We start from the raw sequence: 22,310 nt of genomic DNA on the forward strand, positions 1-22,310 counted from the left end.
AGTTGGTTGACACCATTTGCAGGGAGGGGATGAAGAATAACTTTCAAATTTGATCAATAGAAACTCTGCTCTTTATTACCAAGTTTGGGACCCAACAGAAAGCCATGATTCTGACCTTGATCACTGATGCATACCCCATCTTTGCCATCTTTGGGCATCACACCATTAATCTCTGAGCCACTGGTTAAGGGATTAAAACAGTGGGGCCCAGGGCTCCATTTCCCTACTGTCTTGCCTGATCCAAGGTAAGTGTCTAGAAAGAAGGATGGACTCCACATCTTATAGGAGATTCTGGAAGTCTTCTGTGAATATTATTTCTTGCAGCTACTTTTGATAAACATTACAAGTGGCCCAGAATTAGGATGTAGCTCCACGAAGGCAAAAACTTATGTTGCATCCCCACTGTTGAGAACACTGCCTGACACCTGGTAGGTGCTCAGTACGTATTTGTAGAATGAATGAATTGACACTCTCTGGTCACCAGGACCCATGAACATGGGTTATGGTAGACTAGTAATGTCTGCATGGGCAAGGGAATAGGAGTGCTGGCTTGAGTGACTAATGATAATGGTTGGTGCTAACATTCATTGAGTTCTTACTTTGGAAGAGCATCTTCTGTCCTCTCAAAATAGAACCAAGACTATCTGTGGACCCACTGTTATAAATAACACCATAATGGACATCTTTATACATCTCATTTTTTTTTCCCATCATGGGGCCTTTGCACCAACTGTTCTTTCTCCCAGGAAGGTTCTTTCCCCATTTCTTAACCTGATTCAGATGAGACCTCCTTTCTTAGATCTCACTTAGATCTTCTTCCTTAAAAACTTCACTGACCTCATTTAAGTTGTCTCTCAATGATCTTAGCTTTTTGGTTCCCCCTTTATAATATTACAACTTGCAGATCCTGTGTGCCTAGCACATAGTAATAACACTAACAGATATTTATTGGCGTAAATTACTCTATGTCAGGCACTTTTCTAAGAGCTGTATGTGTATTAAGTAACTCACATAATCCTCACAACTATTCTGAAAGGGAGGTCCTATTATTATCCCCATTTTACAGATAGAGAAATGGAGGCACAGAGAGGGTAAAATACCTGCTTTGGGTCACTCAGCTTGTGAATGGGGGAGCCAGGACTGGAACCTAGGCAGTCTGTCTCCTGTACTTTACCTACTCGACAAATACATGTTCGATGAATGGTGAACACATAAGGATTCTACTGTTTTTTTTTTTTTTTTTTTTAACAGTAACTTTCTAGACCTGGTGCAGTGATTCACAGCTGTAATCCCAGCACTTTAGGAGGCTGACGTGGGTAGATCACTCGAGGTCAGGAGTTCAAGAGGAGCTCGGCCAACATGGTGAAACCCCAGCTCTACAAAAAATACAAAAATTAGCTGGGTGTGGTGGTACACACCTGTAATCCCAGCTACTGGGGAGGCTGAGGCAGTAGAATCACTTGAACCTGGGAGGCGGAGGTTGCAGTGAGCCACAATAGTGCCACTGCACTCCAGCCTGGGTGACAGAAGGAGACCCTGTATCAAAAATAAATAAATAAATACAAATAAATTTAAAAAAATAAATTTAAAAAAAATTAGCCGGCCGGGCGCGGTGGCTCAAGCCTGTAATCCCAGCACTTTGGGAGGCCGAGGCGGGCGGATCACGAGGTCAGAAGATCGAGACCATCCTGGCTAACACGATGAAACCCCGTCTGTAGTAAAAATACAAAAAAAAATTAACCGGGCGTGTTGGCGGGCGCCTGTAGTCCCAGCTACTCGGGAGGCTGAGGCAGGAGAATGGCGTGAACCCGGGAGGCAGAGCTTGCAGTGAGCCGAGATTGCGCCACTGCACTCCAGCCTGGGGGACAGAGCAAGACTCCATCTCAAAAAAAAAAAAAAAAAATTAAAAAAAAAAATTAGCCTGGCATCATGGTGTACGTGCTCGTAATTGCAACTACTTGGGTGTTTGAGGCACAAGAATCGCTTGAACCCAGGAGGTGGGGGTTGCAGTGAGCCAAGATCGCACCACTGCACTCCAGCCTGGGCGACACAGCTAGATTCCATCTCAAAAAAAAAAAAAACAGAATAACTTTCCAAATGTGAGATTGTTGGGGAAAAGTCTATAAACATTCCGTGCCTCCTGTAATAAAGTGTTTCAGCCAAAGGGCTGTACCCGCCAAGCCCCACCCCCACGTAATTTTCTTTTCTGAAACTCCAGCACAGGGAGCAGCGCAGGGAGCAGCTTTCCATCGGCGAGACCTTCCAAGCGGTTGAGGATGCCGGCCAGTACCTGCGCCAGTGGAGGAGCCTGATGGAGGAGCACGGCGCCGCCCTGGAGGAGCTGCAGGAGCGTCTGGACCAGGCCGCCCTGGACGATCTCAGGACCCTAACCCTCTCGCTGTTTGAGAAGGCCACCGACGAGCTGCGGCGCCTGCAGAACTCAGCCATGACCCAGGAGCTGCTCAAGCGCAGCGTGCCCTGGCTCTTCCTGCAGCAGATCCTGGAGGAGCACGGCAAGGAGATGGCTGCGCGGGCTGAGCAGCTGGAGGGAGAGGAGAGGGACAGGGACCAGGAGGGTGTCCAGAGTGTGAGGCAGAGACTGAAGGATGATGCTCCTGAGGCCGCAACGGAGGAGCAGGCGGAGCTGAGACGCTGGGAGCACCTGATCTTCATGTGAGTGCCCCTGCAGGTCCTAATCACCCCTCCCCACCCCGTTGATGCTGGGGAGATTCCTGCCCTGTGGTTGTGGGGATGGCCAAGCATCAGACACCTGGCCCCAGACAGATGAGATTACCAGCGTTAATTAGTCATATAAACTCACGCCCCGCGGGGAGGACCTCGAGTGTCATGCAGGACCCTACAAGGATTGAGCAGAGTGCAGAACCAGGCCCACAGGGTTTGTAGTAACGAGGATGGGTGGCTCCTGGCTTCCAGGGGAAAATGTGGTTGACTTGTCTGAATAATTCCCTGGGCTGAATAACTCCAGGGAGCTACTCAGGGATAAATGGGAATGTGCTGGTTCCCTTAATAAGAAGTGTTCCCTGGGGGGACCTGGGGAGGGGACATGATCCACAGGCGCAGAGGGGGAAGGGGAGTTTGCGGTTAGGCCATTCCAGGCCCTGCTAGTTTCACCAGGCGTCAAGGCTGCTCATGATCTTGACCTGCGTGTTAGTTCTTCCACCACACTGCATCATCTTTTCACCTGGCCCCTTCATCCCTGGTCCCTCGGGCTATGTATCTTTATTATTAATTCAAGAGCCATGTAATGACTTCCACTTTTGAGTGGGATGCAGTGGACCACACCTAACACTCCTGCTGCAGTAACTAGAAAATAATGGATACGTTTATTTTTAATATCTAGCTTATTTTTTGTAGAGACGGGGTCTCACCCTGTTGCCCAGGCTGGTCTCAAACTCCTGGGCTTAGGCGATCCTCCCGCTTAGCCCCCCAAGATAAATTTCACAAATAATTTTTTAAAGACATGAGAGAGTGGTGGAAACAAGACAAGTTGGGAGTCATATTCCAGAGGGGCCAGTGCCCACAGTCCTTTACTTCCCGGAAACATTTGCCAGCTCTTTGTGCACGCTGGGATTTGGCCTGGCCCAGGAAGGGAGCCTTTTGTGCTGTAATAGAGACCAACAGAGCTTTTGGTGGTTGTTTGGGGCTGGCAACAGACTGGAAACTGGAGGGGCCTCTAACCTAGCCAGTGTAGAATGAGACATGGGCAATGTAGACCAAAAGACCCAGGACCACCACTTATGTTTGTGCAACTTGTTTAACCTCTCTGGGCCTCAGCTTTCCCACTTGTAAAATGAAGACGACAAAAACTGAATCAAATCATTTAAGGTGCTTTTGGCAGTATGTGACACTATCAAGTAGTTTAAATGTGAAGACAATGTTTATGTAAGAGCCTGGGCTCATCTTGGACGCTTTAGTGGACATAGGATCTGTCTGCAATTTCCCTCCTCCCTTGTAGAAGTTATCTCCTAGAATCTTGCTGGCCTCCACCATTTAATGTCCTTTCCTTTCCTATACAGTTTGCATCCCCGGGGTCTGACCTTGCTACCAGGAAAATAGGTCCCCACGTGTTTGCAAAGATTGATACTATCTCGGTTTGCGTTGAGTGACATTTGGCCCTTTCCCATCTCTCTCTTTTGTGATTCTGGCCTCATTTATTTTTTAATCCTTGTTAGCTTTAGCTTTCTTGACAAAGAAAACAAGATTCTATCTTCTCTTAGTCCATAAAAATCAGATCCTTAAATGCCATTTCCTATTCCCATGAATTGCCCTCAACAGTATTTATTCAGCTTAGCCTACATTCCAGAAAATTCTCTTCTCATGTTGAAACTTGCTTTGGACTCTTCGCAGCAAGTGAATTCACTTTGGCATTCCTATTACCAGCTGGTCATTTTCTTCAAGTTCATTTGGATTCATTTTGCAGGGAGTGTTACTAAAGCCACTGCTGATTTAGCCATTTAATGGGAAAAAGAGAACTCTCACTTGGCTGTCAGAAAAGCGTGTGATTTTTCCAAGGGTTAAAGAGGATCAACTCACAATGCACGCAATGTGAGTCTGCTTATATACTTTGCTTATTTAAGATTCTAAAAGGTTGCAGCCTTTATTTCCGAGGCATTATACAAAAGTGGCTTTGCACAATAGATTTGAAACACATTTTTAGAAGCTTTCCAATTTCAACCAAGATGGGGTTGCTGTAAAACTGGTTGGCTAAAGTAGGAAATAATGAGGAATATCTTTGCAAGAGAAAGTGTGTCTTTGAGCCTTCTTTCCGAAGTTCCTGTCTTGATTTCAAACTCCTTCAGGGCAAAGATCTCGCCCCTGTATTTCTGTATTCTCTTGGCACTACGTAACAGAGGATTAAGACAAGAGTGCTCAGGGCCGATCTGGTTTGAAAGTGGCAGGAATAATGACTGAGAGTCATCTCAGAGTTGCTTTCACTTTGGGTTTGGCATAATCAGCAGACAGCGGGGCAAAGGCTTTGCACAAGGGAAGGTGCAAGGGGGCTGCTGCAGTTTCCAAAGGTTGCTTTAAAAATCGTTGGGCCCCATGAAGTGAGGAACCCAAGACGGGTGTCACATGACATGGGGTCAGGCCTCAGACTGTTGTCAGCAGAGGGCTCGCGTGGTCTCTGAAGGTCTCATTCTCTTTCCACGAGAGACCTTTCTTGTAGAGCCACATTCCCACGTTGAGATTTGGGTATGGTAAAGCTGACTCTGGCCAACCACATTGGGTGTTCTGCAGATAATTCTGAATTTTAAAGCGTCCGTCAATGCTGGCTGCGTTGGCAGAACATAACCAGAACATTCAAACAAATCTACAGAGAATCTTTGTTCAATGAATAATTCTGTCCAGACTTTCTGAGCAGATTTCCTCTTACATCTCGTGGGCCAGAACCAGCCCCCTTGAGGCTGAGAAAGCAGTTGTGTGGCCATTCTCTCCATTAGAGTGGGCTGTGGGCCTTGCTGGAAAGGAAGAGGGACTGTTCATCCATTTCCTTGTCTGTAATTTGGTGTAAGGAACAGCAATGATGTCATTGCATTTGTTTCTTAGCAGTAACATAACAGTACCACAAACCGGGCGGCTTAAAACAACGGAAATATATTCTCCCGCTGTTCTGAAGGCTGGAAGTCCAAGATCAAGGCATTGGCAGATCTGTGCTCCCTCTGAAGGCAGCAGGGGAGAATCTGTTCCATACCTTTTCTTAGCTGCTGGTGTTGCTGGCAATCCTTGGCGCTCATTGGCTTGTAGATGTCTCACCCCAATCTCTGCCCGCATGTCAGATGGCCTCCCTGTGTGTTTGTCTCTTTTCTTATAAGGACACCAGTTATATTGCATTAAGGGCCCACTGTGCTCCAGTATGGCCTCATCTTAGCTCACTTCTTAATTACATTTGTAAATACCCTATTTACAAATAAACCAACATTCACAGGTCCCAGGTTAGGACTTGAATATATCTTTTTGGGAGCCACAATTCAACCCATAACACTAAGTCACTCAGCATGGCTCCCAGCATGGAATCGGTTTTCACTGAATGATAGCTGTCAGTCATTACCCTTCGGAACCAATCATAAGGGACTTTCATTTCCCTGACCTCCCTGAGCTGAGTATTGTGCGTCTCTCCTCTGTCCATTGGTCCTACATAGAGAATGCTGCTGGCCAGGCTCCACAGACAGCACTTTGTTTACAGGTCTGTTTCTGAAGTGAGACCAGGTTAATTGCAAGGTCGTGGGCACTGGAAGGCCTGTTGCCTCCTCAAAGACCCCCTCACAGCCTGGCCTCATTCAGCTCTCATTCTTAGCTCCAATACAATGTCCTATGCAGCACGACATGCATTAGGTGCTCAAGGAATGCGTGTGGCAGGAATGCATGATTAAGGAGCCAGTGCTGTTTCTGCAGACATGGATTTGAGGAATGAGCTTTGCATCTCTGGCTTCATCACCCCAGCCCAGCCCCCAGGCTTTCTCTGTGTAAGAGCGTGTCTCTATTCTTCCTCCCAGGAAGCTCTGCTCCTCAGTCTTCTCCCTGTCTGAAGAGGAGCTGCTCAGGATGAAGCAGGAGGTCCATGGCTGCTTTGCTCAGATGGACAGGAGCTTGGCCCTCCCCAAAATCCGGGCCCGAGTTCTGCTGCAGCAATTTCAGACTGCGTGGCGAGAAGCAGAGTTCATGAAGCTGGACCAGGCCCTGGCTGCCCCTGAGCTGCAGGTAGGATGGACCTGTCAGTGGCCTCTTGATTACAGAAGCAGGGCCATCTCCCAGCTGCTGGCCCTAGAGGGTGTGGCCTCTCCACCACCCTGAGCCCATCTCACCTCATGCTCCCCCGTCCTCTCCTCTCTGGCCGCATTGGTGTCCAGCTATTCCAGGAATCTCCAGGGCTGTCCCAACTTTAAAGTCTATAGTGGACACTGCTGGTGCTATGCCCTGATCCTGACGCCTGGGCTGTTGCACCATCCACCAGCAGCCATAAGTGTCAGCCTCGCTCAGCCACAATCTTCTCCTGATGGAAGCTGCCTGGCCTGAGATATTACTCTGTCTCTCCTGCCCCCTCCTCCAGCCACAGCTAATGACTGACTCTGGGTACAAAAGGCCTTTCTATATGGCATAGAGGAGGGTTGCTCAACTCAGCTCAGGTGGGTGGGGGAAAGGGGCTTTTGCACAGGGTCTTAAAGGATGATGACTGGCAGCTGCCTTTTAATGAGCAGCTATTATGTGCCTGAGGGCAGACAGTTCTTTGGTGCAGTTTTTGCTCCAAAGCCCCCAGGGACCAGTTTAGGCTCAACTTTACCTGAGACCACAGCCTTGCTTGGCTCTTCCCTTTCCTGTCCTGTTCCCTTGTTCCCCAACAGGTTGATCCTAAAGAGAACTCCTTCAGGAAACCACGTGCACCTAATCCCTGCCTCGGGCTCTGCTTCTGGGGCTCCCAACATAAGGCCTTCGAACTTCTGTTTTCTCTGCCACGTATATGCTTTGTAGGCCGTTGAGGTCTCAGCTCAAATGCCACTTCCACCAAGAAGCCTTCCCTGAGCACCTGTCTAAAATTACCCTCTCGCTAGGCATACTTTATCACATGCTGGGTTTCATGATTTTATTTATCATTATCTGAAATGTGCTGGTTCCTTGACTTCCCGTTTTTCTGGGTTTCCACTAAAAGTAAGCTCTGCGGCCCATTCACCACTCAAGGGTGCTAAGTGCATAGTAGGTGCGCAGTAAATTTTGTTGGCTTAAACATCCCACCAGCCAAGCACCAGATGTGTACAAAACATCGGGGCTTCTCTTAAAGTAATAATAGTTGAGACTGAAAACATATGAAAATCACTGAAGCTTACATGATCTCACCTGAAGTTCACAGCAATGCTAAGAGGTCAATATGGTGTCTCATTTTACAGATGAGAAAACAGCCCAGCAGAGGAAAAGTGAGTGGCCCTATGGGAGATAGAGAACTGGGCTTGGAGCTGGTGTTTCCTGACTTTAAATTCACTTCTTTTCCTTCAGAGAAATAAAAAAAACTCAGACATATTATTTCTGAATATAAACCAGTGGATGCAGAAACAACTTGGAATCTTTGACATTCTTTTAATTTTTTTTTTAAGTACTGTTTTTTTTTTCCTACTTCTGTTCTTACAAGGATGTGGGAGATACAGAATAAGAGTAAGGAGTAAATTATCAAAAATTTTAAATATTTTTGAACAACGGGGGAAAATAATTTTCACTTCACTGAAGCGAGGGGAGGGAGTCCATGAGCCGCTGGTTCCCCTACCTTGAAGCTGGTGAGTCCCGGCAGGAATGAAGTTTCTGCCTTCAAAGTTGCCCAAGGTGCTTGGTTTTCAGATGGAAATGGCTGTGGCCACTGCCTCAGAGGAGACAGATGTCATCTTCCCTGTCATGAAGGTGCTCGCTCCACATTCTCTAGCGGGAAGGCTGGGCCAGCACGGTCATGCTTTTGCACGGATGGAGCCTCAGCTCCCTTCACTTGCTCAGTCCCAAGATAGCGGCAGAGAAGGTGGTGGGAGAGCCTGCTCTCAGTTTCCTAAGCACCAAGGCCTGGGGATAAAGTTGTTGTTTTAGTCCTCATGTTTTCGTCTGTAAAATGGGTGTAATGAGGGTATATGGGGCCAGGTGGAGCAATGTTAGTGGATGCTTAGTGCATTCCCTATCACTTGGCCGTTCTTACCCACCTGTTGTGTCACCGCCAGGGAACCCCTGCGTTTCTTCCCTGCACACTTCTCTTTGATCTAGGCCCGCAAAACAGGTAGTGTCTACTGTTCGACCTCATCTGCTGGGCCCCCAGGGCTCCCAGACCACTCACGGACATGAGTTTCAAAGCTACTTGCGAACTCTAAAGAGATGTGCAAGTCAGATTCACCACCCTCTTCCTTCAGCCCTTTCTGCGGCCCTCTGAGCTGGGATCCAAGTTCCAACATGGCCTCAAGGCTCCCTGTGGCCTGGGCCCTGACCAGCCCTGTGCTGGGAAAGCTCTCAGAGGAGAGGGAAGTTGGGGAAGGGAATTCTGCCTTGTAGCATTCGCCCATTTCCATGGTGTAAATCCTCCTCCCAAGGCCAGTTTCAGGCTACCGGCTTGACATCATGCCTGGGAGATGGGCAGAGATGTGCCCGATGGGCTCCCTGCCTGGCCCTCTCTAGGGCTATCCACTCCCAGCCCCAGTCTACACCACGGGCTTCCAGGTCCCGTCCGCCAACGTGGTTCTGCTCCTAGTGTCCTTATTTAGTTTCCATGTTTTCAGACTGTTTTCTCCACTGTCATGGAAGCATTGCAAGAACAAGGACCTCATTCATCGCGTCCCCTTCTCAGAGAGGCTGACAGGTCTGAGGTCCCGTGGCTAGTGAGGAGGTGGACACGGCTTAGGTCTGCTGTCTGACTGCAGAGCTGAGGTTCTGCCCACCAGGCTCCCTCTGCTCCCTTTGGTGGGAGGAGCCCACCAGATTATGTGAAGATCAAAGGCTCTGAAACTGAGCTCCTTCCAGAAGAACATACTTCTCTCCTCCCCTCTCTGGCCTAAGGCAGAGTTTTGCAGTTCTGGGAGCTGCAGAAACTTCTCTTGACCTGCAAAGCCCTGGGGGGCTGCATGGACTTGCTGGTGATTGCGTTCTTAGCAGTGTCTTCCCCAACCCCTCTCCAGCAACAGTCCAAGGTGAGAAAGTCACGGTCCAAGAGTAAAAGCAAGGGAGAGCTTCTGAAGAAGTGCATCGAAGACAAAATCCACCTCTGTGAGGAACAGGCCTCTGAAGACCTGGTGGAAAAGGTCAGTACATCTGCTTTACCCACTGTTTCTCTCTGCACATGGCGGGGCTGGTCTGATAGCTGACACATTTGCAGGCACACAGAGCCCTTGGGACTGTGCCGTCCATTTCCACGCAACCACTCACTCACTCAGGTGCTATGGTAAGAAAGAGTTGGAAGACCCTCCCCCTAGGCCTTTTCCCTGTGCATTCTGTTGGGAACCCTCTCCCTCCACTTCTCAGCCTGGGGATCTCACAGGATCCTTCAGGCTTCACCTCGGGTGCTGCCTCCACTGGCTGAGTCACTTGCTGTATTTGTGCCTGGCTCTATCCTGGGGCGTGTGCATCTGCCATTTCACCTCCATCACATTCTTTTTCTCTCTCACACTCTCCTCCATGCTCCCACAAACTCACCGGGCTCTCCCTTCAGCCCCATTTTGTTTGTTTGTTTGTTTTTTGTGTTTTTGAAATGGAGTCTCGCTCTGTCACCCAGGTTGGAGTGCAGTGGTGTGATCTCGGCTCACTGCAACCTCTGCCTCCCGGGTTTGAGTGATTCTCCTGCCTCAGTCTTCCGAGTAGCTGGGATTACAGGCACCCACCATCACACCTGGCTAATTTTTGTATTTTTAGTAGACATGTGGTTTCACCATGTTGGCCAGATTGGTCTCGAACTCCTGCCTTCAGGTGATCCGCCCACCTCAGCTTCCCAAAGTGCTGGGATTACAGGCGTGAGCCACTGTGCCTGGCCCAGCCCCATTTCATACGTGATGTTCTAGCACATACCACACAGTCTCCTAGGATGCTTTAATCTGTATTCTGTCTTTGTGGAATTACTTTTCCGCCTTTATTTACCTGGATAAATAACTTGTGTCCTTGCTGTCCTGAGGTGTTCCCTCAGCTCTTGGATGTCTCCCCTTCCAAGAAGCCTTACCCAAACATCCTAGATGTTCCCACTCATTCCACCCCACTTCCAACTCTTCCTTACCATAGTACCTATCACATGGTTAATTTGTTCCACAAGTATTTTGGGGAGGCAACAGTGTCCCAGGCACTGTGTCAGTTAACTCTGGGGTTGCAGCAGTGACTGAGGCAGCCCTGGTTCCTGCTCTCCAGTAGAGGAGAGCCCGTTCTAGTTGGGGGAAATGGATGATAAACACTTAAAATGATAGACTGTCATCAGTGCTATTAAGGAAAGAAATTAGATAATGTGACCTTACAGGTGAATTAGGCTGGCAGCGGGGTGGACTGTAGGTAGGAAAGGAGGCAAGGTCTCCTCTGCAAAGGTGCTGCTTAAGAGTAGACGCTATGTGACCGCAGCCTGGGTGCCTGTCTGCCTTCCCCAGCACCCTGCAAAGGGTGGATTCCCAACAGGAGTATGTTCAGTGAATGAATGTATGAAGCCATGCTTTAGAGCTGCTGTTTTTGTTCTTACCTTCCATCTATCTCCTTTTTCTAGCTTTTTTGCTTGTTTTTATTTTAGTGCTGGTGTATTTCTCAGAACACGAATGCATGATCTGGCCAAGAGCCATAGAAACTGCTCTGGGCTCAGTGTCTCCCATCAGGTGTGTCCAGGTTGTTGATGTCTTAAGGGATCCAGGAAGTGGCAACCCTATTCTCACCTAGGTTCTATATGAAATTGAACAGTAAGACAAAGATTAGGCAGACAGAGGCAAAATGTCATCTTCCCTATTGTTAAAGGCTAATTCAAGAGGTATACATCAATGTGAGAGCCAGTGGGCTTGCTAAACTACCTGAGAATTAAACAAACTCCATCACCCAATCACAATATCACTAGGGGTTTCCTTGTTGGGGGCAGCCTACCCCTAGGGAAGCAGAGCAGAAGTCAGGGTCCCAAAGAGAAGTGAGAGAGGTAAGCCAAGCTGTCCCAGTTTATTCCCAGTTTACAGCAAGAAGAGGAGAGAGCTGGAGAGAGGTTGGGTTCTGTGCACATTGAGCTCCTGGCACAGGGAGGAAATAGCCACACTTGGGGGCAGAGGAAGCATTTCCCTGAGTACCGGCTGCTTTGTGATCCTCTGTAAGAGGCGAAACCCGCCAGAGTGAAGGTGACTCTTGTCAGAGAAGAGCTGCAGGTGAAGGGAAAGCTGGGGTTTGGTTTGGCAGAGGGAGTGGGTATCCTGGACTGTGCTGGAGGCCACAGTGCACAGAGGGAATCCAGAGGGCTGAAGCTCTGACAAGGCTGCTTTTCTGGAGTGCTGGGTCATGGCCAGTGGATGGGGGAGCAGCCCCGTGGAGGAACCTTCTTAAAGGCCAGGCTGAGAAAGATAAGGGCTATCTCACCAGCACTCTTGGAGCAGAGTCACAGGATGAATGTCTGAGCGAGAAGGTGATGCAGAGGTGGTAACCCATGGGGACATCAGGTGCAGACCACACTGCTCCCACCCAGTGGCTCAAGGCTGGACCTCAACATCCTCCATAACCCCTCCCTGGCCCCTACCTCGTCTCCCCTGCTCTGTCTCATAATTATTTCTTTCTTTCTTTTTTTTTTTTTTTTTTTGACACAAAGTCTCGCTCTGTCACCCAGGCTGGAGTGCAGTGGCGCAATCCCGGCTCACTGCAAGCTCCGCCTCCCGGGTTCACGCCATTCTCCTGCCTCAGCCTCCCGAGTAGCTGGGACTACAGGCGCCCACCACTATGCCCGGCTAATTTCTTGTATTTTTAGTAGAGACAGGGTTTCACCACGTTAGCCAGGATGGTCTCGATCTCCTGACCTCGTGATCCGCCTGCCTAGGCCTCCCAAAATGCTGGGATTACAGGCGTGAGCCACCACGCCTGGCCTCTCATAATTATTTCTAATCCATCTCCTCTGTTTCCAGCCTTGCCTAGCATCATTTTTGCCTAGATACATGCAGCAGGCTCCCTCCTGTTTCCTGTTTGTTCCCCCTTCCTTCCAATTAATTCTCCTTTGCAGCAGGGAGCACCCTCTTCCTAAAGCCCAGCTGTAATCCCTTACGGATCCTGAACCAGCAGACCCATCTCCTTTTTGGCCAAAACTAGTCATTTTAATAGAAGGAACTAAGCACATTCCTTCCTGTAGTTTTTTCTTTTTCTTTTTTTAAAACCATGTCAACCTGAAATAATTGAAAGAATCAGAACCCAGTTTTCGAGAGTTTATCCAAGAGAAAACCTGGGAATTGCCATCTGGGAAATACAGACTGCAGAGAAATGGGGTCAGCACTCTAAAGCTAAAAGTTAAGGTCTTGCTTGTATAAGAATAAAATAAAGAGATTTAACAGGATTACAACATTTTCTACACAAGGCTAGTTTATAAGTTACAACAGTTTAATTAGTTACGGTTTGTTTTCTTTTCTGTATGGCTTGTTTTCATTTCCTTTCCAATTTAAAAGAGTATATTTAACATTCTGTCTTGGCAAATGTGATAGCCATGAAGTCTGTGTGTGAGAGAAGTGGGAAGTTAATCTATAAGGAAGATCAACAGTGCTGAGGGAAGGGGTCTTTTCTGATGCCCTCTAGTCATTTACAGCATTTTACAAAACAATGTAGTCTGGGAAGAAGGCTAATCTGTAATCAGAGAAACAAAAGCTCAGCAGCTTAGGTTACAGCTGCCTGTCACATGACTCAGGCCCTATAATCATATTCCGTTAAGGTACCCAATAATTTAAAGTTTCTGCAACTTAGGTTTCAGATTACTTATTTTCACAACCATTTACATTTTCTCTTGGTGGCAAGTATAGAATATTGTTTTCTTTGCCTTTTAGTTTTTTTCTCTTTGTTTTTGCCCTGTTCAGGATTTTTGTTTTATTTAGACATTTTCAATGCTTTATACCTCACATTACCACTTTTCTTTCTTAGTTTCTTTCAATTATTCTTTAGTTTTTAATTCCAGGACTCAGTATTATTACTGAAAATACCTTAACCTCATTCTTTTTGTTTGTCACTTATGGTCCTTTAGAAGTTTATTACTCTCCCAGGCCTCTGCTTTCATGATAGTGTATAGAAGAGGGCTCTGTGTATAATTAAATAGGCTTAGTACACTGTACTAATATGACATAGTGATACTAAAAGAAAAACTGTTTCTAGTCTCTATCAAATTCCTGTCAGATACCAGTCTTACAGCTGATGCTTTTCATGAGCATGAATCTCCACACTCATCACATTGCTGCAACAACGGCATCTTGAGGTCCATTCTAAGCTCAAAAAGGTTAGTGCCCAACCCAGGGTCCACCACCAGGCATGTGATGTGACCAGGTCTGCCTCAGCCCTCTGTGCAGCGTCTCCTAGTTCACACTGGCATCCTGGTCCTATGTAACATACTAGTTATCACTTCTTCCATAGCATGAACAAGGGATCCAAGGCAAATGGGGAAGAGACGTCTGAGGATCTCCATGCTGCAGAGGGTACACACAATGACAGCCTGCCTTGGGAATCCTTGTGTACTGGGCCACCTTATCCAGTTGACACATGAGGGACAGCATCACCAGGGGGCTGTGTGACTTGTTTAGGACCATCCAACTAATGGGTTGTGACCCTTGCAACTCAAAGCCACGTCCATTTGGATAGGAAACCTGGGCCTTTCCAGCTCACCCATCCTAGTCTACTTGCCACACATTCATAGACACCTAAGGAAGTTCCACAAGAGGCATTTGGCAAAAAAAAAAAAAAAAAAAAAAAAAAAGGAAAAAGGAGCAAGACATAAGACACTGACCAAGAAGAACACAGTGCAAGAGTAAAGACCAGCTGAACCAGGCAGGTGAGCCCGGCAGGTGAGCAGAGGCCTTCAAGGGACGGGGAGGTGAAGGGAGCTGGAGGTCTGCGATTCCCTGAGCCTGTCTTGGCACCCTCCCCTGCCCTGAGCTCACGTCCATGGTTTACATTTGGGGCAGATCTTTGTCCTACCTCCCAGCCCACATGCACAAGCCAGACCCTTCACCTGGTCCTGGGCTGAAGACACAGCCATCTGCTCCAGCACTGGAGGAAGGACTGGCCAGTTGTTGCTCCCCAAGGTGTTTCCAAGGGTGATTTAGATTTCGTTTTTGTCTTATGCACTGATTGAAGAACTTACCTCCCTTCCTAAAATATGATGGCATTTTAGTAAGAATGGTGCCTACTTCCTTTGTTTGCATTTTAGTGCCAGGCACCTTGCTAGACACTGTATATGTGTGTATGTGTATGTATTAATATATGCATACAATAGAGGTATATGTATGTGTGTGTGTGTACATCTGAGCCATCCACATGTGAGTTCTAAATGTGAGTACCTATATGTACGTCCATAGTCCATATATATGCTAGTGAGGTGTACTGAGAGCTAAGTGCTTTCCATCTATCCACTCTAATCCTCATACAGCCTGTAACAGAAGTGCCACTGTCATTGCTCTATGAGAGATAAGGACTTTGAGGCATAGGGAGGTGAAGTGATTGCAGGGTCACGACTGGTCTTCAAACCTGCATTCTTGCTGCTATGCTGACCCGTGCCTTGTTCATTACGTGCTTTACCCTTCCCAACTTCCACCACAAGTAAGAACCATCAACGTCCCTGTTTTATGAACGTGGAAACTGAGTCTCAGAGATGTTAGTGACTTCGCCCAGGTTCCTTTATGTAGCCAGGCAGTGGCAGACCCAGCATGGGAAGCAGAAGCTCTCTGTGCTGTGCCACTGTCACGCCACCTCCTGACCACATGCCCTGATCAGAACTGTCAAAGAATGTTTTCACCAAACAATGACAGTTATTTCCCACAGTGCGACATTGCAGGGTAAGCGTGCCTTGGCTCCTGCATCTGTGAAATGCGGCTTGTGACAATGATAGCCCACTAGTTGCAGGGCTTTTGTGAGGTGCCTTTTAACTTTGGAGTGGGCTGCAGTGCTCGTCTTCTTTCCCACTAATGGAGCAGCTCCACATGCTACGTGATCCAGGCCTCACAAAGAAAGGCAGACACGAGGCATTTGTCATCTGTGACCTTTTCGTGACAGTCCATCTTCACAGTTGGCTATTTCATTGTGGCAGGTGCCAAGAGAATAGGCACTCTTGAGTTGACAGCTTTGATGTTCCTGCTGAATTTGATCGATTACATCTCTTAGCACTTGCATGGCGGTTGTTCAGATGTTTTATTTGCAGGATAATTGCAGAGGGAAAAATGACAGCTCTCGTTCTGTGAATGCCCATAACTAAGAGTTGCTTGATCATGATATTAATCATGGTTTTCCAGAGAAACAGAACCCATAGCAGATAGATAGATAGATAGATAGATAGGGAGGTAAATGGGCAGATAGATAGGAGGATATTTTTTCAGATTTATTCAGGGAATTGGAACATGCAATTATAGATGCTGAGAAGGTCCACTGTCTGCCATCTGGAGGCTATAGAACCTGCAAAACTGGTGGTATAATTCAGTCTCAAGGCATGAGAACTAGGGGAGCTGCTGGTCTAAGTCTGAGAGACCCAAGGCCAGAGAACCAGGAGTACTTTAGGTGTCCAAGGGCAAGGAGAAGACGGATGTCCCAGCTCTGGAAGAGAAAGAGAATTCACCCTTTTCCCAACTTTCTGTTCTATTCAGGCCCTGAATGATGATGCCCACCAACATTGGGGAGGGTAATCTTTACTATGTGCTGATTCAGATACTAATCTCTTCCAGGCTGGCATGGTGGCCCATGCCTGTAATCCCAGCACTTCGGGAGGCCGAGGCAGGTGAATCACTTGAGGTCAAATTAGAGATCAGCCTGGCCAACATGTTAAAACCCAGTCTCTACTAAAAATACAAAAAAATTAGCTGGGTGTGGTGGTGCACACTTGTAATCCCAGCTACTTGGGAGACTGAGGCAGGAGAATTGCTTGAAGCTGGGAGGCAGAGGTTGCAATGAGCCAAGATTGCGCCGTTGCACTCCAGCCTGAGCGACCGACCAAGACTCTGTCTCAATAAAATAGAATAATAAAATAAAAAGATGCTAATCTCTTTCAGAAACATCCTCACAGACACACCCCAAAATAATGTTTTACCAGCCACCTGGGCACCTCTTAGCCCAGTTCAGTGACACATAAAATTAACCATCACAGTCATGTCTTGAGAGTGGGAGGTCCCTTGGAGTTCATGAAGCTGGAAAGATGGAGCTGCATCTTGCTGACACTGCCCAAGAGGCCCACTGTGGAGCCCACGCCAGGCAGGCCGTGTGGTGTCCCCAGAGGGACTTTGACTTTTTGACTTTACTGTTGGGCAGCAGAGTATGCTGGGACTAGGAGCACCTGCTGGGTGACCCCTTCCTTTACTGAAATCTTCAGCATATATCCATGCCAACCCTCAGCCCCAAATTGATGTGGCCCTTGTCTGGACTCTTCCATCCAACGGAAGGGGAAAGAGAGGCCAGGAGGCATTGGGAGAATTGTCCGCAGCCACACCAGCATCGAGTGGTGGAGTTGGTGTGTCTGCCTCCATAGCCCAGGCCTGTGGCTGGGACTGCAGGGAGCTGTTAGGATGAGAAGGCCTTCACTTCCCAAGATGACTCTTTGTGTTCTTCCCACTGCCTCCCGTCTCCTCCCCTTTCTCCCATTTTCTATCTTCTCCTTGCCCTTCTCTGCTCTCCCCCATGCCTGTTCGTTCTGCTTCCTTCTTTAGGCAATGTTTTGTGTGGTGGTTTCTCTGCGCTAGGCAGTTTTAAGTTTCTACTTTTGAGATGTTCACAGTTTCAGGTAAGCAGTCAGTTCTTTCATCAAGCATTTGGAAGTTTGCATCCTGCTTTCAGATAGAAAACCCTCCTGACTACTGTGTAACTCTACCTTGAACGAGTGGCTGTGCAACTAATTCAGAAAGACTTGTGTGACTGATTCCTGGAGGAAAGGAGAGACCGACAAATATGAGCCTCTGGCTGCCACTTTTTCTGTACAGCTGGTGGATTAAGGGAGGAAGGTGTCAGTTCTGGTCACAGGTAGCTATCCCATGGGGCCAAAGTGACCAGATGAGAAATGGGAAAGTCAGCTGTAGATGTCTGGTCCTTCCGATGGACTGATTACAAATGCACAGACACAGAATTTGCAGCCTGGAAGGCATTGGAGGGCATATATATATTTTAGAATAAGTTAATCAAGTTTCTTAATAAATTTCTATTATGATTGCATTAAACTTACAGATTCATTTAGTACTTGCCTATCCTATCCAAAAATGTAGAATATTTCTTATTTGGAGCTTCTTTTAGGAGCTCTAGTGAAATTTTACAGTTGTTTTCATGAGTAAGGAGACCGTACATCTCAATTTGCTTGAGACGGTCCCAGTTTCCTTATCATCCCCATGTCCCTTCCCATGCCCTCCCTTTCTCTCTCAGCTTAGGAGAGAAATCATATGGTGACCTTATACATAAGGTCTTGTGTATTCTTTATGGTGATTCCCAGACACAGTATAGGTTTGGCTGTAATTGTGAATGATTCGATTATATGTTTTAGATTATTCAATGCTGGCATAAAACATGTAACTAATTTTTATCAGCCTTTCCAGACTCCTGTATGCTGTCCCGGGAGCCAGACTGCTGGCTCCAGAGTCCTAGCTCTGCCATGTTCTAGCTGTGTAACCTTGAGCAAGTTATTTAACCTTTCTCCCCCTTAATGTACTCATCATTCAAGTGTGGATAATAGAAGCGCCTACCTCCTAGGATTTATCTGTTGATTCCGTTGATGTTTTATGCAGTCATAATGTCAACAAATGATTACAACTTTGTAGCCTCCCAATTCTTACACCTTGTTTCTTTCTCTAATTGCTGTTTCAATGTCCTTATCTGCGTGTTCCACCATCTCCCTCATTTCTATTGACTGGTTTTTCTCTGGTTTGTGGATCTTATATTCCTGCTTCTTTGCATGCTTGGTAATTTTTGATTGGATGCTGGGCATTGTAAATTTCATGGGTTGGATGCTGGATTTCATTGTGTTCTCTTTAGTAGGGTTAGAGCTCTGACAAGTAGTTGAATTACCTGGAATCAGTTTTATCCTTTGAAGACTTGCTTTTAAGCGCTGTTGGCATGGGTTAACAGCTGTGTTTAATCAAGACTAATTTATTCCCACTACCAAGGTGATGCCTGTCTGTGGATTCCGCCAAAAGTGTTATTGATTTGTTATTGATTTCTAATTTCATGGCATCTTAGTTAGAGATCAAAGTATGTATAAAGATTCTTTGGAATGTATTGAGGCTTACCTTGTGGCTTTATACTAGGTCTGCTTTAAAAGATTTGTTCTCAAAAAGGCTGGGTGTTTTCCGCTGAGTGTGGAAAAGGAAGCATTAGGAAGTGGGTGGGAGCCGGGTCATGAGGTCTGCAAGGCTGCACTTAGCATCTCAGACATTTCGAAGTAAAATCAACCAGATTTAGGCATTTTGTAGAGAATATTTGGTGGGGAGTACCAGTGGGGTGGTCTCTGTTGGTCCGTCCTCGTCTCCTAACCTCTGCTGTGGTTGGCTTAGGGGGTTTGGGCCTCATCTTAGTTTGACCTAGTCCTTTCCTTCTGTGTGTCAGCCTGTGCTGAAAGTTACAGCAGTCCCGTCAGGAAGGGGATTGGCTTCTGTGAACCTACAGGTGCCCGTGGCACAGGAAGGTCTCATGCCACAGCAAGGATACGGTTAACCTGAGGGGAGAATGTCAAAGTTGCTGTAAGTGATGCTCAGTTGGGTCAGTCCCACCACCCTCCCCAGTGCAGTGTCCACTTGGTGCAGGGACATTCTGGCCACCTGCCCTGGCCTCAAGCCAGTCTCCTCAGCTTGGGGCAAGTTTGTCAGATCTGTTGGACTGTAAGGCTGTCACTCAAAATGCCTCCTGGCCAAGCCCTTCTTTGCTGAGTTCCTGGGCAGGACAGAGAATGTGCCTTCTTTCTCTTGCCTCAATATTTGAGCAAGTCCACAAAGCAGATTGGAGACACAGCACAAATTATGCGGTTCATGTTTTACTTACCAATGATTGGAAATAGATCCGTCTGTCTGTATCTATCTATCTATCCATCCATCTATCTGTCTGTCATCTGTCTATCTGACCCTTGAACAACATGGGGGTTGGGGTGCTGACCCCTCCCACACAGGTGGAGCCCAACAGGCTCACCACGTTAAAGAAACAAAAATCAAAGTTTCAGAGGCTGTTGTTTCTATGATTTGTGGAGCAGAGTTCCCAAAGACAAGGTAGCTCCAACAGAAAGAGACAGAGTACACTCCAGAGATCTGCAGGGCATCCTCAAGTGTTCGGCTAAGTCCTGCACATGATGTGCATGAGTAGAACTCGTGTGTAACATCTGACTCCCCCCAAATATGCCATTATACTAATAGCCTACTGTTGACAGAAGCCTTACAAATAACATAAACAGTTGAGTAATACATATTTTGTGTGTTATTAAATATGTGTAAGACAGTATGCTAGGGAAAAGAAAATGTTATTAAGAAAATCATGAGGAAGAGAAAATATATTTACTGTTCATTAAGTGGAAGTGGATCATCATAAAGGTCTTCATCCTCATCATCTTCACATTGAATAGGCTGAGGAGGAAGAGGAGGAGTAACAGGAGGGATTGGTCTTGCTGTCTCAGGGGTGGCAGAGGTGGAAGAGTTGAAGGAGGTGGAAGGGGAGGCAGGAAACGCAGACACACTCAGCGTAACTTAAAATATTTTAATTGATACAATATTTGTACATATTTATAGGATGCATGGTAATATTTTGTTACATACATAGGATGTATAATGATCAAGTCAGGGTATTTAGGATATCTATCACCCCATGTATTTATCATTTCTATGTGTTGGGAACATTTAAGTCCTCCCTTCTTGTTATTTTGAAATAGAAAATACATTGTTATTAACTATAGTCACCCTGATCTGCTATTGAACACTGTATCTTATTTCTTCTATCTAACTGTATGTTTGTGCTCATTAACCAGCCTCTTTCGTCTCCCCTACACCCTTCCCCACCTGTGGTAACTATCCTTCCACCCTCTACCTCCATGAGATCCATTCTTTTTGCTCACATATATGAGTATGAACATGTGATGTTTGTCTTTCTGTGGCTGCCTTATTTCACTTAACATTGACGTAACTTTAATTGAAAGCAAATCCACATGTAAGTGGAAACAGGCAATTCACACCTGTGTTATTCAAGAGTCAACTGCTTATCTACTTATCTATTATCTATTTCTGCCTTTTGCTTTACTCCAAAACGTGAAGATTTTTGATATCAATATATGAGAGTTCCCTTGTTACTTTTCACAGCAGCATAGCATTTCACCGTATATGTGAGCCTTAAGTGATTTCGTCAGCTCTCAACTACTGGATATTTAGGTTGTTTTCAACCCCTTGATGTTTTAAACAATCCTAGACCCTCTGCATATATCCTACACCCTCTGTAGTGAAGCAGTCGGAGCAACTATTACTATCTCCATTTCACAGATGAGAATACTGAGGCTCAGAAAGAGTGAGAGGCTTATCCAAGGTCGCAAAGCTGGTACATGGTAGAACAGAGCCTAAAGCACGGGCCTCTCCATTTCCATCCCTGCATTTAGCTAGCAGATCCATTTGATGGATCCAGAAATGAAAGGACATGTCAGTTCCTCTTTGGTGTGATTCTTGTGCTGTTTTTGAACAGCGTATACACAAATCTCTCACAAATAATCTTTAGGAACACTTAAATATAAATGAAAATGACATAACCATATTTCCTCTTCACCCATTATTTCTGGTCTTATTATAATGATCTTGCTCTCTGTCTGCATGGCACATCTACCACGTATCTGTTCACCCATCCATTATTCATTCACTGTTTCCAGATTTCATGATGTGTCATGCATGCACCGTTCACTAGAAATGCCTTCATTCAGAAGTGGAACTCCTGATTGCCAGCGACGGTGCATCCTATTGTGTTTCTGCAGCTGGGTAGTTGGTTCTTGTCAGGAATGGCCCTTCACACTCTCTGACTTCAGAAGGGACTAGAGTTTAAGCATCAGAATAATGTGCTGCTTTTCAGTGACCTGACAAGAGAGAACCCTGATAGTCCTTAAAGAGCTCAGAAAAGAAGGCATGTTGAAAGGGAATCCATTTAGGAAGGGAAGCGAAAAATCCATCCATTCATAAAGATTGGGAAAGTCTGCAGACAGTTATCCTCACATCTCCCCTTGCCCCGCCTTATCCCTTGAGGCAGCCTCTGTCAAATTCATCTCCCTGAAGCACCATTTTGAGAGACATTCCATAGCTTCCCATTGAACCCAGTAAAATTCAGATTCCTGAGCTTGGCATTCAAGGCCTCATGATCAGACTTCATCTTACCTTTCTAATCTATTCAGTTTGTACCTTTCACATGCCAAAAGGTTACCATGGCTATCTTTGGATGGTTTTAATTTAGTAACTTTTCTCCCACTTTTTTAGATTGTCTATTTTTAAATTTTACTTTTCATTTTTATCAAACATACACATGCCTTTCTTTTAAAGAGTCAAATAATTCTATAAGGCTTGTGCTGAAAAAAGAGTAGCTTCCCCCAGCCATGCACATGCACACACACACACACACACACACACACACACACACACACACACACACATTTTCAGCTCCCCAGAGTTAACAGCTTCTAACTGTTTAGC

At 46.5% G+C, this 22,310-nt stretch overlaps 1 protein-coding gene across 6 annotated transcripts in view; it reads left to right on the plus strand.

Annotated features, from left to right (window-relative positions):
• EVC2 (EvC ciliary complex subunit 2) overlaps nucleotides 1-22,310 on the plus strand; it is a 145,887-nt gene that overhangs the window by 88,340 nt on the left and 35,237 nt on the right. For all 6 annotated transcript variants that reach the window (XM_063619376.1, XM_055245654.2, XM_063619377.1 and 3 more), the window contains exons 14-16: nucleotides 2,219-2,673; nucleotides 6,516-6,720; nucleotides 9,654-9,776. In XM_063619376.1, the coding sequence (XP_063475446.1) occupies nucleotides 2,219-2,673; nucleotides 6,516-6,720; nucleotides 9,654-9,776 (783 nt within the window). The remainder of the gene's footprint in view (nucleotides 1-2,218; nucleotides 2,674-6,515; nucleotides 6,721-9,653; nucleotides 9,777-22,310) is intronic.

This window comes from Symphalangus syndactylus, chromosome 16, assembly GCF_028878055.3.
Source record: "Symphalangus syndactylus isolate Jambi chromosome 16, NHGRI_mSymSyn1-v2.1_pri, whole genome shotgun sequence".
Classification (NCBI taxonomy): Eukaryota; Metazoa; Chordata; class Mammalia; order Primates; family Hylobatidae; genus Symphalangus; species Symphalangus syndactylus.